The 19,337-nt window shown below is 46.7% G+C and overlaps 1 protein-coding gene across 3 annotated transcripts in view; it reads left to right on the top strand.

Annotated features, from left to right (window-relative positions):
- DIAPH3 (diaphanous related formin 3) overlaps positions 1-19,337 on the top strand; it is a 2,278,729-nt gene that overhangs the window by 1,865,540 nt on the left and 393,852 nt on the right. For all 3 annotated transcript variants that reach the window (XM_085621985.1, XM_085621986.1, XM_085621987.1), the window contains 2 exons: positions 14,757-14,852; positions 15,342-15,404. In XM_085621985.1, coding sequence (XP_085478111.1) covers positions 14,757-14,852; positions 15,342-15,404 — 159 coding nt within the window. The remainder of the gene's footprint in view (positions 1-14,756; positions 14,853-15,341; positions 15,405-19,337) is intronic.

The following is a 19,337-nucleotide window of genomic DNA, read 5'->3' as shown; positions in this document are numbered from 1 at the left end:
GGTTAAGTTTAACTTTACCGGAAAGCCTATTACAGTGCCCCACTAGTTGAGAATGTTGGCAGTTCTTGTTTGCAAAGCTTCACTTTAGAAAACATTATCTCACGTCTTATCAAACCAGATCAGTCTGGCTTTGTGTTAAAGTCAGACTTGCCTCAGACAATGCTAGAATGTTCTCAAATATTTTAGCCCTTGAAAAGAAGTACTCCTCTCCTTTAGCTGCCCTTTCACTTGATGCTGAGAAAGCTTTTGACCGAATAAATTGGCAATTTATGTTATATACTCTTCAATGGTTTGGCTTTGGTCAAAAGTTTATTTTGTTTATTAAATTATTATATAATGCTCCTCGTGCCTGTGATTTTGTCAATGGTCTTTTCTCACCTTACTTCCATCTGCAATGAGGAACCCGTCAGGGTTGTCCACTATCTCCATTACTATTTCTCATTTGTCTGGAACCCTTTCTTGACCGTATTAGAAATAACCCTAATATTACCGGTTTTAACTCCCATCAAATTAAACTATCGGCTTATGAAGACGATATTCTTATTTATATGTCCAATCCCTGCAAATCTCTTCCCCCTTTTTTACAAGAGATTGCTTTGTTTTCCAATGTCTCTGGCTATAAACTTAATTTTTCCAAAACTGAGATTTTACCTTTAAATTCATCAGTTTATCAATATATGTTTGATACTTCCAATTTTACTTGGTGTCCCCCAAAAATTAAATACTTAGGAACATGGTTTTCCTCAAATATTTCGGATACTTTATCTCACAATATCTCTCCATTAAAACTCAAGATTACTCATTTGTTTTCTTCCTGGTCCCCATTATTTTTATCTTGGGGGGGGGGGGGGTAGACTTGATACAATTAAAATCATGATTGTTCCCCAAATACTTTTCATACTCTCAATGCCACCTCTTAAAATTCCTAATTAATATTTCTCTCAGATCAATTTTATTTGCACTAAATTTTTATGGAACAATAAACGAGCTTGTATTGATCTTTCTAAATTAACTCATCCCAAATCAGAGGGGGGTGTTCGATTTCAAAATGTACCACAATGCTTTTTTAATTCGTCATTTTTATGCTATGTCCAAAGATACTCACCACCTTATACACACATTATTTTTCAAAGATTTTGACCTTTATCAATCCTTTCTTTCCTCCTCCATATGGTTTAATAAGCACATTAAATGTTGTCACAAATTTTTTACTACAAACATTGGAAGGTAAAGGGTATTTTCTTTGTTCATCAATTGTTACTTAATAACTCGATCATGCCTTTCCTTCAACGTCAAGAGAAATTCAGTCTCCCTGACTCTTGCATTCAACAATACAATAAATTATTTCCTGTTATTCAAAATTACCTACAAAATATTAACTCCGATCCTATCCCTACTTAGTTTACCCCTAGTACATCATTCTTTCATGTTCCTCATGATCCAATTCCCAGTGCTTCCTTTATATACAGAACCCTTTCCTCCCGCTCTACCACCCATAACAAATCCCCTATTGAATTATCTTGTGAACAAGACTTATCTCAATCGCTGTCTATTCATCAATGGGATTGTTTATGGCAAAAGATTTTCAAAACCTCTGAAGCTGCTAACATTACACAATCATTATATTTTATTTTTAAGAGTTGTAATTACTCCCCTCTTTCTTCATAAAATTGACCACTCTATGTCACCGTTATGTTGGTCTTGCCTTTCCTCTGAAGGATCACTGATGCACTTGCTTTATTACTGCCCTAAAGTCCATAATTTTTGGAAAGCTATTTGGTCTAAATGTCGATTGATTTTTTCCTGTGATGTTCCTTTTGCTGTTCATAATATCTTTTTAGGTACTGTATCTCCTGATTTTGACCAAATCCCATCAAAAACTATTTCATTTGACCTTTTCATTGCTGTTGCACTTAAATTTATATTAACATGTTGGAAAGACAATTCTAAATTATCTTTTATGCTTTGGTGGAATTTAATCTGCGATGAACACAGAATTGCATCTGTCTCCCATTGTTCTATTTATCAAAAGATTAAACTTGATTTATTATGGTTACCTTTTACAACATTCCTGTCCTCAAACTCATCTATTTCATAATACTTATTCTTCTTCCTTTGCATATTTACTCCTTTTATATATCTCTCTCCTCCTTTCTTTTCCTCCTCTTACTTCTCCATTCCTTCTCTTTTTTTCCTTCTTTTTTTCACAAAAATATATAGATTCTATAATTGCTTCTCTTATGGAACACACTTTTTATTAAGATATTATAAAGTTAAACCACTATTTCTCATCCTTTTATACAACTATATTTTTTATTATAATAATTACAATTGTGTATGTGTAGCTTAATCATTTTCAATGGTTTTTCCACAATTTATGCTTACTTCTTTATAACATCTTTTTCCAGTTATGTAATGCTCATCGATTGTGTTCATTCTTTCAATAAAAATTACTTAACAAAAAAAAGTTATTGTTTGCAAACATTTTTGTTTCTACTGATGACGTGGAGTTATACATTTGAGTACCTATAACTGGTGATCCATCAACTCTCAATTGAGGGCTGTTGTTGACTTTGTGTTTGACTCAAGGCTGCTCTGTGTGATCACTGCAGGAGGGCGAGATAACTTGCTATCAGGTGACCTCAACTCCACAGATATGCGCGACCAAGAACATGAATGGAATTGTGCTGCTTTCCTGAGTTTTTTTGGGCACTTTTTTTTATAGCATTAATGCGACCTTAAGTTGCTGGAGCACTTTACATGAGCGTCACTTACATTAGTCAAGGACACATTCATTTTTTGTAGGCACAGGAAGGGTAAGTTGTTTGCCCAGATTCACAGCATGTTGAGAAGATGCCGAGACTCGGACCTGGTTCCACAGTTGCAAAGTCGGCAACTCTGACCATTACATCACATCCTCTCCCCAAGGTTTCATCTTAGATCACGAACTGACTTGTGCAACAAACGATATGCTAATGTTAAAGACCTGTCTTGATTTGTATGATTTGCTAGCTGACTCTTGTGCTTTTTAAATACTGACCCAAGACTTCACTGAAGAACTGGCATATCAAACTCTTTTTTTCAGTTTTTTTAGTTGTGGACACAGTTGAACGTTTGTAAATGATAATGGGCCTTTCCATAAGAGTGTTTGATGGGGCACGGATAGAAAAACATTGCATTTTTTGACTGAAATGACCGACTGGTTCCACTAGTTGAACCTCATATTTCTCCTTGTTCCTCAGTTGTATAACGGTAGTGTCATATTGCCTGGGGATTCTGTCAACCTTGTGCCTTAATGTTTCTCAGTTCAGGCCATGTGTGCTCTCTCTTAATGCCTATGACCTTATATGGAGGATGCTAAAAAGAAAGAAAAGCTTAATGACTCAGTCAACGCTGGCTGCATCATAGCGCTTTTTTCTGGTCTTTAAGTCATATTGCAAAACAACTTGCATGGGGGGGGGGGGGGCTGAAGCCCTTTGCGGCTGTGCAACATGTCTAAAAAACAATTGACAAACCCGATAGATCTCTCATAGGCGGAACCTATTGTCTTTGCCAATGCTTTTTTCTTTTCCTCCTGCTTTATATTATAACAGCAAGGAACAGAGGCAAGCGGTGGAGAAGTCTGCCTACCTAAAAGGATGAATTTCTTTAACGTGAACTGTCAGGGTCCTTACATATATCCTGGGCCAAAATGGCATTGTGTTCATAATTGCTATCGAGATCTCGACGGGGCTCTTTTGTGCTTGAGTTCAGGAAACTCTGTTTCCGAAAGAGGAGTTCACGTGATCCAGTTGTGCCAGGTTCCTGCGACCACACCTCTCTGAGCAGCTTCAATAATTCAAGTGCAACCTTGGCTCTTATCTGCAGTCGCGTGCAGGCTGGCTGCGGCTTCGGCGAGAACGAATGAAAAACAAGCGCAGCGACACTCCCTCCATTTTTGAAGATTTCATAAAAGAACCCGCAGTTCGTGAGCCTACTCGCTGTCTGCCTCTACATGAATTCACTTCACAGTCACTGTGCTAATGATGCATTACGGCCCTATTTTCGTAGTGTTCGATGGAAATGTGCGTGTAGTGAGTAGGTGGCGAGTTGTGTGCTTGAGTGTCCTTGGATGAGAGCGCCTTGAAGAGTCTTTACGAAGCCGTGTTGGAGCGGTGCTAGGCTAGATACATAAATAAAAGCATAGGGCAAAATATGACACATACACAGTCAACTGTCTAACTTGTAGTTTGTTTAAGGTGAAACGGTGACCTTTCACTCACTTAAACAAGCATTTCATTACTGGAACCATCTGCGTTTGTGTTGGCATTTCTGTGTGCTTAATGTCCGAGTGCTTGGAGCCTGTAAGTGTGCACTCAAGTGCTAAATGAAACCCTTAACCCAGGAAACAGATCACAGGACGTTGTGGATGGTGTTATGTGTGCGGTTCTTCAGTCTTTGTTGGATCCTTAATCGGACGTCTGTGAGTGTCTTCGTTGGTGCTCTGGTGCAGTTGGGGCTGTCCTCCTGTACACTAAAGCCTTGCTTGAAAGGGAACACGTCTAGCCTCTGATCTGTCACTAGCACTTAATCTTTACCGGAACAAAGCTGCTTATTCATGCTTGTTAACAGGAATGTTCATTTTGACTCTTCAGACGGACCACTTATAATGCACATTTAACTTATGCGATGTTCATTTCTTTGTTGCCTGTACCCTTTACAGGCTTACTAGATGGGATAAAATCTGACTAGGATACAGCTGACTGGCATGGATTTTCTTTTGCCTAGTGTAGATCACACTCACATGGAGTCAGAGGTCTCAAAATGATACTGCCGGTATTCCTCACTCTGAACTATAAAATGTCAAGGATATTCATCCGCACTACTATTTTGAATATCGCAATCTGTCTCTTCCATTATGTACCCTCCATTGTACACACTTTTTTGTTTACGCTTTAATTAGGTTTTCAACATATAAAACTGGCTTTTTCCAGTCAACATATATAAAATAGGTACTAACCCAATATGTTTCCATTTAATAAAACAACCAGATCACTGAACCCTCCAACCAAACCACAAAGTCACAATAAGACACCACTACATGAGCAACAGTTTATAGGTCATGTGGCCCATGAATTTCAGCAAAATCGCATAAGGACCCCCACAGGTACTCAGCAAACCAGAGGCCAATTAGTATTCCAGAATGTACTCCTGGTCACAGTTCCGTATGACCCGCAGTGTATATATATAGCAGGCAAAGACTGATGTTTTTACATCATTTCTCCTTGCTGTGTGGTAATATAGTTTCAAAGGGCACTCCAGGTATTAAGGTGTCCGGACTGTGGGACCTGCTTGAGGGCAAAAGTCAGATGCCATGATTTCACAGGTTGCAGTGTCATCCACCTTTTCAACAAGCATCGAATTGCCAGAAGGACTAGTACTGATACCAGGCCCTTCGTTGAAAGCGGGACATGTTTACCAACCCTAACAATAGCAGTTTGTGGGAATCACTCCACCGGATTCCCACCACATACTTTTACATAACCACCCAGCTAAGTAGTGGTGATATGCAAGTACCCACCTTAATCTGCACATCTTTTGATTGCTGTGCCTTAACGAGGTATAGTATATTTTCTGATGGCGAAGAGAAACCCTTTGCCCCTGTTTGGTTCGTGCTTTGCCCCTGTTTGGTTCGTGCTTTGCCCCTGTTTTGTGCTTTGCCCCTGTTTTTGTAGTTTTGGTCCTGACGATTCTTTATCACTATTTTTTAAGCCATGTTGGACAGCAGCGCGGCTGCTGTGCAGCATCGATAAAAGTAAAAAAAGAAAAAAAACACTGTGACCCGACCAGATTTGACCGCGTCATAGCCGAGCTGCTGTACCACATGGCGAAAAAAAAATGCCAAACTCAGTAGGTCTCGTCTACGAGGGCCATTGGATTTGTCAATTTTTTAACGCGGTCTTATCATAGCACTTTTTTCTTTACTTTCAGACATGCTGCACAGCAGCGACATGTGCAGCATGCCTAAAACACTGCTAAAATACATCGACAAAACCAATAGTTTTCACATGGGTGCAACATATTGGCTTTGCCAGTGCTTATTAACATGGTCTTTCTTTCTTTCTTTGTTTACTTTAGTTATGAGTCTGGGGTCATTAGGGCAGCTGTAGAACACAGTCTTACAATTATTCATTAACGTCTGTACTGATGGGGGTAAAAAAAAAAACGACCTTAGGTGATTTTTCCCATTTTTGTACCCGCCGAGATTTTAAAACCACACACATGGCTGTATAAAACCGGCCAGGTGGCAACCCTCCTTATATGGCAGCTTTCTTCAGTTTGTGGCAATACCTTTTTTACACTGCCGACGTTCTCCTCCCATAGCTGAGGGTCCTTGAGAGCATTTTCCCTTCTCTGAAACGTTGGCGCTTTTTTAATGTGGGGGATCCGCTTTAGAATTTTCGTACTGTTGTTAATTTGTCACATACTGGTTGGTTGTCATTGTACCCCAGCAGCAATCCTGCTCTTACATTTGAAGCATTGCCATTTCCTGGTGAAATAAATGCCCCTATTGGCATATTGGTGGGAGGATGTATAGAGGCATGGGTTTGTTGCTGCTAACTAATTGTGTGCCCAAGATAACAGCTGGCAAGTTCAAGGCCCCAATTTACAGTTGTTTCTCTATAAAAGGTATCATGGGATTAGCTTTCATCAAGTCATCATTGGCGTTTTCCTTCTTTGCGAGGATGGTCTTTCTGTGACATTAATTTGTGCATCTACGCCAGGAACCATGCTTGCTATGACACTCAGTTTTCTTCTTTCATGTTTCTGGGGTTAGAGAGAGAAATAGCCCTAGGCAGACCCGTCAGGGAAGAGGGACCGGGCGGGTTTCCCCAGAACCGTTCTTTTCATGTGCTCGTAATGCCATTGCTATATGTGTTTATGTACCACAAAAAGGGGGCTCATCTGGTATTTGTGATTCATTGATGAATAGGCAGGTGGCACCATATGCAGGAGCAGTCACAAAAGTTGTGTCCAAGGGTACTGTTTTAATTTAGAGCGATGGGCTTATAGTACCAGACCACCAGAGAAAGAGCCCCCACCGCACAAAACTTTCCGGCGAGCTTAAGCCTAAGAGAGATGTGGCTGTCCCTGCCGATTCCTTATCCAGCATTTACTAATTGATAATTGAGGTGTCCGCTGCTTATTGCCCAGGTCCAATATCAACATAGGCTCCATAAGCAATGCGTGCCCACAGTGTCACATGGTACTTTTTAACAGCTCAAATGATAGTGAGGTCATTAGGCCTGCCGCAGCAGCCTCATTGTCGCATACAGGTTCAAATCTTATTCCACGCTTACAGCATTTTATTGTTTTGCTTCTCACAGTTACATTTCCCCTCTTTCTCTGAGGTGAGGAAGGTTTCTGGGCATAGGTAGAAATTTTTCTGCCTTTTTTTCAGGCTCTGTGTTGTAATTGCACACACAGCTGCACACTGCGATACTATCATCTGAAAGAAACACGTTAGTTAGATTCCTCACCTTAGAATATCCACAGGCGTCAGGCTGGATCCGGAAAGATTTTTGTAGCAATACCCCTTGCGCATCGCTAGGCGTCTGCGGCTTCGCGTCTGTCGTTGGCGTCGTGTGCCGGAATGACGTCGTCGGAGTGCTTAGATGCCGCCCTCGCGCACTGACGTCAGTTCTTCTTTTTTCCGCGCCGATTCGGGAAGAGCTTACTCCTTAGTCAATTTTTGACTAAACTTTTTTTACTCTTTTTGGTCTTCTGTCGACTCGACTCTGGTGCTGGTAGGATGCCTGGGTTTAAAGCCTGTGACTCCTGTCATTGACTTATGTCGGTGACGGACCACCATCGCCGGTGCCTTTACTGCCTGGGGGCCGACCACGACGTGGAGTCGTGCCCCGATTGTCAGGCCTTGACCTCAAAGGCTCACGGTCCCGGTCCAGAAGGAGGTCCGCAGTCACCATCATCGCTCGTCGGGCTCGAAGTCTTCAGGTAAGTCGAAGCGATCTAAGACGTCCAAGAGGCGGCACGGCTCTTCAGACTCCCCTCGCCGGTCGCGCGTCTCGGCCGAGGGTCAGGGTGGTCCCACCCCCGTGGCTCCGGCGGAGGTCAGTGCCTTCCTCTTGGCCATGAGGGGCCTGGCTCCGCCGTCGACGCCTGCCGGCGCGCCTTCGGGCCCCACGGGCTTGACTGGTCGACCTCGCGTGCCGGCGACTCCGGCCCCGGCGCCGTCGACTACTTCGGTCCCGACGCCACAGGTCCCCGAGGGATCCAGGCATTGATCTCTGCCGGCGCCGGTCGACCTCACAACCCCTCCTCCGCCGGTTCCGCCTCCGGCGCCGTCTCCGGATGACGCCGTTCCCCGGATGACGCCGTTCCCCGGTTTAGCCCCTGTCCGGGCCCGGCGCCACGCCGCACCCGACGCCGATGGATGAGCATTCCATCTACCGCCCGGCTCCGATCATTCCTCCTGTTTATCAGGAATCGGATGACGGGGGCGACTGGGAGGGGTCTGAGGACCCTATGGCCATACAGGGCCAACTTTCACAGGACTGGGCAGACGAACTGGGGGATGCCAGTGGTCTGGTAACTTCCCCGGACGCTGGTTTCATCTCTCCTCCGACTGTGGCCTCGGAGGAAGGTGCAGCTTTTTCAGTGGTGCTGCGCAAGGCGGCCGAAGCCCTGGGGCTCGAGTTGCCTGCTGTGGCCGTGAGGACAAACGTCCTCGAAGAGGTGCTTCAACCGTCAGCAAGCTCCACAGAGCCTCTGCTGCAGTTCAATGAGGCCCTCTTAGACGTTCTGCAGGGCACTTGGTCCAAGCCCTCCACAGTTCCTCCTGTGGATCGGAACGTGGCCCGGCGCCACCGTCCTGCTCCGGGCGACCCCAGTTTCCTGTCCCAACACCCCACCCCCGAGAGTCTGGTTATCCAGGCCTCCACTTCCCAATCCTCATTCCCGTCCGCCCCTCCGGATCGGGAATCCAAGAGGCTGGAACAGTTCGGAAAGAAGCTGTTCTCTTCCCTGAGTTTGGGCCTGCGGTCTTTGAACACCGCTTGCCTCTTGGACCGTTTCTCCCACTCTCTGTGGGATACGGTGGAGGACGTGCTGCCCCTGTGTCCGGAGGAGGCCCGGACTCGTCTCTCCCGGGTGCTTGCTGACGGGCGAGATGCAGCACGAAATGCCATACGGTGTGGACTAGACACCACGGACTCGCTGGGTAGGGCGATTTCTACCACGGTGGCGCTCAGGCGCCACGCTTGGCTGCGGTCCACGTCTTTTTCGGGGGATGTCCAGAGTTCCCTCATGGATATGCCCTTTGATGGCACTCGCCTTTTTGGTGAGAAGGCGGATAGTGCGCTGGCTCGTTTTAAAGACTCCCGGGCTACGGCCAGGTCCTTGGGTCTCTCGGCCCCACGGCCGCAAACTTCTGCCTTTCGCCCCTTTCGTGGCCAAGGAAGGGGCGCCTCCTCACGTCCGCCTAGCCACCGGCCGCAGAACCAACCTGCACGCGGACGTGGATTCCGCCGTGGCGGTACTGGATGACAACGTGCCGGTCAGTCCACATCCACCCCGGCAGCATCCGCCTTAAAGCCCTCCTAGTCCGAGCTTTCAGGCCCATTCCACGCCAGTGGGCGGCAGAGTTAGCCATCACCTGCTCCACTGGCGATCCATCACTTCGGACAGGTGGGTGCTGCAAATCGTCCGAAGGGGCTACTCCCTCCCCTTCGAGACCCCTCCAGCCATGCCACCGCAATGCCACCATATATCGGAGGATCACTTGAATCTTCTGCGGGAGGAAGTTACGGCCCTCTTGGCCAAAGAGGCCGTCAAGCGCGTTCCTGGTCCAGAAGTCGGCCGTGGTTGCTATTCCCACTACTTTCTGGTTCCCAAGAAGGGCAAAGGGGGCCTACGCCCTATCTTGGACCTCAGGAGCGTCAACGCCTTCCTCCGGAAGGAACGGTTCAAGATGCTAACTTTAGCTCAGGTTCTGGCTGCCCTCGACCCTGGAAACTGGATGGTAGCGTTGGACTTGCAGGACGCCTATTTTCACATCCCCGTCCTGTCGGCCCACCGGCGTTACCTGCGGTTCACGGTGGGTCATGACCACTTTCAGTTCACCGTGCTCCCCTTCGGCCTCACCGGTGGTCGTAGCTCATCTGCGCAGATCGGGGGTTCCTATCTTCCCCCATCTCGACGACTGGCTGTTGAAGGCGGGCTCGCCCCAGCAAGTCGTCTCCCACCTCCAGACTACGGCCGACCCCCTGCATTTGCTGGGGTTCTCCATCAACGTGCCGAAGTCACACCTGAGACCCTCCCAGAAGCTCCTCTTCATTGGAGCGGTTCTCGATTCGACGCAGTTCCGGGCTTATCCTCCGGAACAGCGGGTCCAGGATATTCAGGCTCTGATTCCCATCTTTTGGCCTCTATCCTGGGTTTCGGTCAGGTTGGTGCTGCGGCTTCTGGGGCTGATGGCCTCCTGCATCCTGTTGGTGCATTACGCCAGGTGGCGAATGCGGGCTCTGCAGTGGGACCTGAAGTTTCAGTGGGCCCAGCATCGAGGCAACCTGGCCGACCATGTCTTGATCTCGGAGGGCACTGCGAAACATTTGCAGTGGTGGCTCACGGACCGCGATTGGGTCAGGGGCAGATGCCTCTCCCTACCCCAACCGGAGTACGTAGAAGTGACGGACGCGTCCCTCCTGGGATGGGGGGCCATAGGGGAGAGGCGGAGATCAGAGGCCTCTGGTCTCCGGTGGAGTCTCAACTCCATATCAACTTGTTGGAGCTGAGAGCGATCCGGCTTGCACTGAAAGCCTTCCTTCCCTCTGTCCGGGGAAGTGTCGTGCAGGTGTTCACGGACAACACCACTGCCATGTGGTATTGCAACAAACAGGGCGGGGTGGGGTCGTGGACCCTTTGTCAGGAGGCTCTGCGCCTCTGGACATGGCTGGAACACCAGGCCATCATCCTGGTGGTTCAACATCTGGCGGGCTCTCTGAACGCCAGAGCGGACGAACTCAGCCGCCGGTGCATGATGGGTCACGAATGGCGTCTGAACTCGGACGTGGTGCAAGGTCTCTTTCTGCAGTGGGGAGAGCCTTGGTTAGATCTATTCGCCACCGAAGAGAACGCGCAATGTCAGCAGTTCTGCACGTTGGAATTTCCAAGGCAGCACTCGCTCGGAGACGCTTTTCGTCGCGAGTGGAGTTGCGGTCTGTTGTACGCCTTTCCGCCTATACCACTTCTGCCCAGAGTGCTGAAGAAGATCAGGCGCTACCGGGCCCAAGTCATCTTAGTGGCTCCGGATTGGGCACAAAGGTACTGGTATCCCGAGCTACTCAGTATGTCAATCGATACTCCGATACGACTGCCTCTTCAGGAGGACCTTCTGTCGCAGCAGCAGGGGACGGTCCTCCACTCGAACCTGTCCAGTCTCCACCTCCATGCGTGGAGATTGAGCGGCGACAGTTGATGCCATTTGACTTGCCTCCTGAAGTCTGTGATGTGATTCTGGCAGCCAAGCGTCCCTCCACAAAATCGGTATATGCCAGCAGATGGAACAAATTTGTGGCATGGTGCACAGCAAAGGCTGTGGATCCCCTTTCCGCCCCTCTTTCTGAGGTTCTACTCTTTCTTCTTTCTTTGGCCCAGCAGGGCTCTGCTCTGGGCACCTTGAAAGGTTATCTTTCTGCAATCTCTGCTTTCTTACGGCTTCTTGATCAGCCTTCTCTTTTCAAGTCCCCTGTTGTTTCGCGTTTTCTTAAAGGCATTACTCACATGTTTCCTCCTGTCCCCTTCGTAATGCCTCAGTGGGATTTGAATCTTGTCTTGACCTTTCTGATGTGCGCTCGCTTTGAGCCCCTTCACAATTGTCCACTTCGTCTTCTGACTCTTAAGACTGCTTTCCTGGTAGCTATCACCTCGGCTAGACGAGTGAGTGAGCTCCAGGCTCTGTCGTCCAAGCCTCCTTTTCTATCTGTTCATCCGGACAAGGTTGTCCTCCGGACTCGTCCTTCTTTTCTTCCGAAAGTGGTGACCCCCTTTCACATTGGGCAATCGGTCACTTTGCCCACCTTCTTTCCGCCTCCGCATCCTTTGAAAGAGGAAGAGAGGCTCCACCGTCTGGACCCCAAACGTGCGCTGTCCTTTTATTTGTACCGCACCAGACAGTTCCGGGTGGACGACCAACTTTTTGTTGGATACGTAGGTGCTAAGAAGGGGAGAGACGTACACAAACTGATCATCTCACGGTGGGTCGGTTTGTGTATAAAAGTTTGTTACTCCTTGGCGAAAAAGGACCCTCCTGTTGGGCTGAGAGCCCATTCCACCTGGGCCACGGCGGCGACTACTGCCCTGGGACGGGGAGTTCCCTTGCAGGACATCTGTCAGGCGGCGACGTGGGCCTCATTGCACACGTTCGCCAAGCACTATTGCCTGGACAGCCAAGTCCGGAGAGATGGCTTCTTTGGCCGTTCTGTTCTCCAGTACTTTCTGGTGTGATCTTGGTTCGCAGACCCTCCACCGGGGTTGGTATTGCTGGGATATCTATTCTAAGGTGAGGAATCGAACTAACGTGTTTCTTTCAGATGAACAAGTTACTTACCTTCGGTAACGATGTATCTGTAAGAAACATTAGTTAGTTAGATTCCTCACCGACCCACCCATCCTCCCCGCTCTGCGAACCGACATCTAGGGTTAAGGTCATCCTGTTCAGGGCCATAGACTTTTTGGCACCAGTGTCGGTCTCTTGCATGGCTCTGCGTTCCTGGAGCGGAAAGCTATGTACAAGAACTGACGTCAGTGCGCGAGGGCGGCGTCTAAGTACTCCGACGTCATTCCGGCGCACGACGCCAACGACGGACGCGGAGCCGCAGACGACGCCTAGCGACGCGCAAGGGGTATTGCTGCAAAAATCTTTCCGGATCCAGCCTGACGCCTGGGGATATTCTAAGGTGAGGAATCTAACTAACTAATGTTTATTACAGATACATCGTTACCGAAGGTAAGTAACTTGTTCATTAATTTTAAATGCTGCCTGCGCATGGGTTTCTGGCCCTCATTGTACTCTTGATCTATCTACACTTGTGCCAAGGTTGTTCTCTATACCTGATAAGAATGTGCTGTAGCAACGCAGATGATGCATTTTCAGCCTGTAAGTACTTTTCAGTTGCAAGAGTAGCTAGTTAGGCAAATCTCTTAAAGCTGACAAATGCTTGAACTGCTTTTAATTTTTAGGGTGAGCCTGGGTAGCGCTTGGGCTGCTCTGTGAGGCATGCTGTATTCAGCTAGGGACTTGAAGCTCTGCCCACATTTTAATTGTCTGTCATTGTCCGCTGTAAACTGTAGCTGTTCATTGTTCAAAAGTCTTAGTAGTCCCTGCTTAGTACCGCCTTGTCTCATTTTGTAACCTCACATGGCGATACCTCCTGTTACGTGTGTTGTTTCTCATTAGGCTTTAATTACAGCATCCGAGCACTATTTTCTCAAAAGACACGCTCTCTCCTAACACTTTTAAAAAAAAATGTTTAGCAAGGGCGCCGAACACATTTGCATTGCAGTAGGTCTTGCATGTGAGAGTTTAAGCTATTGGCTTTGTAAATGACAATGCCTTTCATTTATCTGTTTTAAAAACAACGCATAACTAAAAAGCATTGTGATTTACAATTCCAATAGCTCAAACTCTCGTAAATGCGAGACCTGTTGCATTGCAAATGCTTACTAGGGGCAGTGACTGAGCCCATTCAGCCATCAATTAACTCCACTGCGATAGATGGCATTCTGTTGTTCCTCAGAAAGCCCTTCCACGCAGAGTAATCCCCTTCAGTACCAGGGACTACTGTGGCATAGTGTGCTTTGTGAGGCCCAAAAAAGTTTCGCTTTTACTAGTGTTTATTTTTTTATACTGACGTGGGCCCAGCAGCGCTTCAAAGTTCAAGTTTTACAAATACTATGACAAGAAAGCAAGCTTTAACAAACCCAAAAGGCTGTCAGCCAACGCCAGATCGAATGGTTTTGTCAGTGTTTGTTCTTTAGGGGGTTTGTGCCTGGGTACCATAATTCATCACGAGTTCTGAAGTGAAGCAAATCCATCTGGCTAGAATTCTCTCTGTGGTTCTAGTTTGTAGGGACCAAGTCCAATAATCCTTTACAATCCACTGCTTGTTTTCCTTCTCTTCCTAATCAATACCTGGCCTTCCTCTCGCGGGTGCCTACTTGTAAAACTAAGTGTGAGCTTTGGTTCAAAACAGCAGAGCCTAAAACAAAAGCTGAGTGGTGTCTAACAGTGCCGACGTGGGAATAGATAGCTGTGTGGTAGATAGATGCCTGCATCACGGCAGGCCTTTTTGGGCTAAAATACCTACACAGAAATGTATACTTTTGATTGCCCTTTCATGTAACAAGAAAAATGTGATTTTTGTTCAAACGTGTGGTCCCTGAATGGTTTCAGATAACGAAGAGGCATCGCTGGAGCTTTCGTTCATTAAAAGTACTGTGCTGTGCAAGTTGAGATGCGCTCCACAGAAGGCATCAGTCAAACCGGCGGCCCAGCGCGGCTGGCCAAGAACCCAGGCACACACGGGTCTCATTGCATTAGCCTCTGCTTGATTTATGAGTGCTTTAGATGCTTGTCTGGTTTTGAAATTGCGGGGTTTAGTCAGGGCCCAGTGGCCCTCTCTTCTCCCCTGGATGTTCTGTGACATTGCTATGGTAACCCGCAGGGCTGATGGGATTCCCTCCATCTCTTTCCACAGAGGGCGACGAGACGGGCGTGATGGATAGTCTGCTCGAGGCCCTGCAGTCTGGCGCCGCCTTCCGCGACCGGAGGAAACGCACGCCGAGGACCAAAGGTGAGGATCGGACCTACTTTATATCACTTGCACAGCAATGATGACGGAGAGCGAGGCGGGGGGTGTGCGCGCGCTGCCGCAGCCGCACCTCCGTCAAAGGCCTCGTGAAGTCAGTGTTGCAAAGCGGCGCTGTGCGGGGTGCCAGGAGCGCGCCAAACCCTCCCCGCGCCATGACGGGTGTCAGCCAGACACTTATTCCAGTTGGCTGATGTCAGTACCACTTTGCAAATCAATGCACTGAATTTAACACAGGCCGGTGATTATGACAAGACTCATCCACAGGGCCATATTTTCCATTATCTTTGGGCGGGAACGCGGGCGGGGTGCGGGGAGACGTGCAAGTTCGAGGCACAGAGCACGGGGAGAGTATGATCAGCTCGGTGGCGTTGTTTTTAATTTTCCCCTCTGCAATAAAATGCTCTCTGCTGATAGGTATCGCTTCTCAAGGTTAATGAGTAATTACATGTGTTCTTCTCGCGCTTTTTGCAGATACAGAGCAGCAAAGTCTTAGCCCGTCCTCACAGAGGCCTGTATTGAAGGCTTGTAACCATGGTAATAAAGCACATTCATAACTTGCATGTTGCTCTTATCGCAGCTTCTCCTGCTAATCTCCGATTCTTGGAGGCTGCTTTCCTCTGCCCTGCTTCCTGTCACGCGCAGCACCTACGATGGCGACAGACAACCAGTATTGGGGCCTGGGGTCTAGGGCCATGTTGCTTATGTGCTGCTTCGCGAATCTGCTCGCCAATGACTTTTCTAACACTGCAAAATTCACCTGCACTCATCCAAATGATTCTTTACTGCTGCAACTGTGCATTGTTTAATTGTGACACATTTTGTACACACATCCCCCTGTTCGTGGTGGTGCCGAAATGTTGAGTTTGCATGCATGTATTGAGGTAGCTTTGCAAATAGTGTGTACTCTGTGATTGGTAGTACATACATACAGCACATTTTCCTTTTATCCATGCACTATGTCTGGTACTTCGAGAGGTTTACACAGTGAATAGATCATGTGAACACAGAGTAAACGCAGTCACTAGGGGGACTCCTTTTCCACTTGGCTCTCTCGCAGTTCTTTGAAAAGTCTTTTACCCTTGGCTCAGTAGATGCCTTTAGACTGTCCCCAGTGTGTGACTCTTAACCCCCCCCCCCCCACCTTAACGCTTTTCACCCTGTCTCAACCCTTTGATTCGCATTTATTCTGTCAATGGTTTTGAACTAAGCTGATCTCATGAAGACTGCTCCTGTCACAGTCTAAACTGGCACCAAATAAAGGGTTATCGTTCACTCCAATCCCTGCTAGTGAATTCATCACCATTTGCTCTACTGTCAGCAAATGTCTTTGAGGTTTGAAGCAAAACGTCAAGTTCGCGCTTTTGCAAAACCTGAATCTTCTTCCTTGTTTCAACTAAAATCTTCCTTGTATCAAGAGTTTTCAAAAATTCGTCTTGACTTAATGCAAGCACACAACACAGTATCTTGTTTCAACGAAGTTACTCTGAATTTATTATCATAATCTGTAAACCAATTCAGCTAACCCACTGTTTCTCCAATGATGCTACTATTATAGGAGCGTTACTCCCAACTGCTGTCTAAGGCCTCACGAATGTGCACAGTAATGTGTGATCGCTCCAGACCAGCTGGTGTCTCCAGACCCAATAACGGTGTCAACAACTAGCTAGACTTGGGCATGTCTCCATTTTATACCAGGACCAGACCCAAGTAATGATGAGATATCTCAAAACTGTCTATTGAACAAGCCTGCAGTTCCAGCCTCAAAGTGTTTCGAATCACACCCATTCTCCTCTGGCCGCTGTATACAGTTCTGATCTCTTTCAGTGGCATAACATTTCATTCTTGACTATAGGAGTCTTCAGACCATCAGAAATCCTGGGAACACCAGGGCTCCTGATTGCAGCAGAACAACCATCAGCAGAGCAAGCTGATCCCTCTCCCTCTAAACCCCGCCCCTAATTTTACCCGTGCCTGGGGATGGGAGTCTTTTATCCAGCCATGTATAGTCACTAGGGACACTTATGTTTTCTGAGGTGTCCACCGTCACTTCAGACGTACCTAAGCCCAGAGGGTTCGTGATATTCTTCCAGTCTCCTGGCCCTTATAGTTGTTGCTATAGAGCGTGCCTTTGGCCGACCAGTCTGCCCAGTAAGAATTAAACTAATGGCTTCAGAGCCAGTAACTATGTTTTCTAGTAGTATGAAGGGCTGGGAAAGGTGGTGACTCGCCATCCCCTCCCTCTTGTCAGCTCCCAGCATCTCTGGGGAAACCATGCACCCTTTTTGATACTGAGCCAGAGCAGGGCAGACAGGTGCCAGCCTGCTGAGCCACCCATGCATCCCACTACAGAGAGAATTGCATCTGTGCAGAGCAAGGTGTGTGACGTGCTGCCTGTCAGTTCCAATGGCACCCTTGAAGTGAAGCTGCCTGACGCCTCACTTGGACTGGAGTTTCTCCTTGGCATGGTGCTGACATGGAGGAAAGGAGGCCGTATATCCAGTGGAGGCTACTGGAGATTCTAAACTATTTACTGACGGTCACCACGCCACGACTTGCCCGTCAGTTGATCACCCCATTCAGTATTTCACACTCTAATGAAATAATAATGTATTTAAAATAAATATGTATTCGCTTTTCCGCAATTCCTCACTAAAATTCAGACAAGTGACCAGCTACATGTCAGCTTTAATAATTGAATACCTTGAATACTGTACGGTATAGTTCGCAATACGGTTTAAAATATGTCAGTCAAATGTGGCTTTAGAGTGACAAAGAAAGGGCTTAGAGCGCAACCCCCCACTAAAGTCCTGTTTACACATGGGGTTCTTCCCACTATCTCACGGTTAGAGGCAAGCAAACAGCGACAGTAGGGCATTTTGAGCACGTTAGACTGAGAGTGAATACCCCCAAGGGGCATGTATTTTTCCAGAGCAGGAATTCCATTTTCTGTGTTTTTGAGAAAAATGGATGTAAAACATCTCCTCTCTTTTTTGTAGTTAAAACATTCACATGAATCATTGGCTAAAAACTAGATACACACATTAGGTTTGCGAATGCGAACTGGTTTGAGAGAAAGAGAACAGAGTCCCCAATGTGGGTCCACCTCTTATCCCAGAAGCAAAGCACCAACGTTTATCCAAACACTACAGCAAATGTAAATAATCACTAGCCACATGAACAAGCATTTACAATGCAATGGTCTCGGCATTGGTAAAGTTAGAGCTATTGGCATTGCTTATGGCATTATTTTTGTTTGTTTTTGTTTTCAAAACATTTAAATAAACGGCATTGTTAAAAACAAAAACAAACAAAAATAATGCCCTGAGCAATAGCAATAGCTCTAACTTTAACAATGCCGAGACCGTTGCATTGTAAATGCTTGTGTCATTATTTCTTTACAACCCAAAAGACTTTGCACTGAATTGCAGTTCTATTTGCAACCTTGGAGTAACTCGGAATCAATGGGAATTTTTTTTGTCTGGATTAGACTGTTAACTACCTAATCAACAGCTAGACTTCAGATTGATTGTGTGCTTTTGCTCCCCAATAAACATAATTTGGGGATGAGGCAAGTATGCACTCTGCTCCTCATACTATTCGTACTTTTAACAAAGTCGCTGGCTTGTACACTCTGCCAATACTACTGGGCATGTGGGTTAAGTTTCGGGAAATATGGAATTCCGCTGTCTGTCAAACATTTCACACTGCATGTGCACACTATTTTATCGAAGCAATATACTCACGTAAAAAGGAATCTCAAAACGACGGTCTCCCCAAGTTGAATAATCGAGTACCCATGGGAATCAAAATCAAGAGCAAAAGTCCTTCAGTAAAGACCTTTATAAGCAAACATCACAAAGATTCCCAACAAGATACCGCATTGCCTATTTGATCCATTGAGCACACAAACCATTACTAACCAATATTCTAAACGAAGTTTCTCATATTTAAACACCGCTACAGACAATCTTGACCATAGTCAACGCTAAGCATAAAGGGCGCACAGACTCCAAAAGCACCGCAGAATCATATAAATGGTAGGAACGCACCACACAAATGCTGGCAACGTGTGTGCTGGTTTGTTGTTGTTACAACACATCATTCTTGTAGTTGCTTCCTGTTTATACTGCATCGGAAGCTCATGTGTGGTGGCTGCAAAATATACAAACGATCTCTTAACTCAATTTGTTACCAAATCTACGGAAATATTCAACACATAGGTTAACAGAAACCGGTAAATTTCAAAGGTCACTCTAGATCAGTGGAGGTAAACAATGTGGTTACTAAAGTAAGTGAGATGGGCACAGCATTGAAACACAAACGCAGGCAGGTACCTGTCATGCCATTTGTATAGAACTCCTTCCATCCTTCGCGTCACACTCGTCCTTCGCGCATCTTTCCGGCGATGCCTGCAGCCTTTCCTCCACCTACTCTGTCCTAGTCTCAGCTCTGTCGGTCTGTCCCAGT

This window comes from Triturus cristatus, chromosome 8, assembly GCF_964204655.1.
Source record: "Triturus cristatus chromosome 8, aTriCri1.1, whole genome shotgun sequence".
Classification (NCBI taxonomy): Eukaryota; Metazoa; Chordata; class Amphibia; order Caudata; family Salamandridae; genus Triturus; species Triturus cristatus.
The sequence above is the reverse complement of the archived record's forward strand: the minus strand, read 5'-3'. Positions and strand labels throughout refer to the sequence as shown.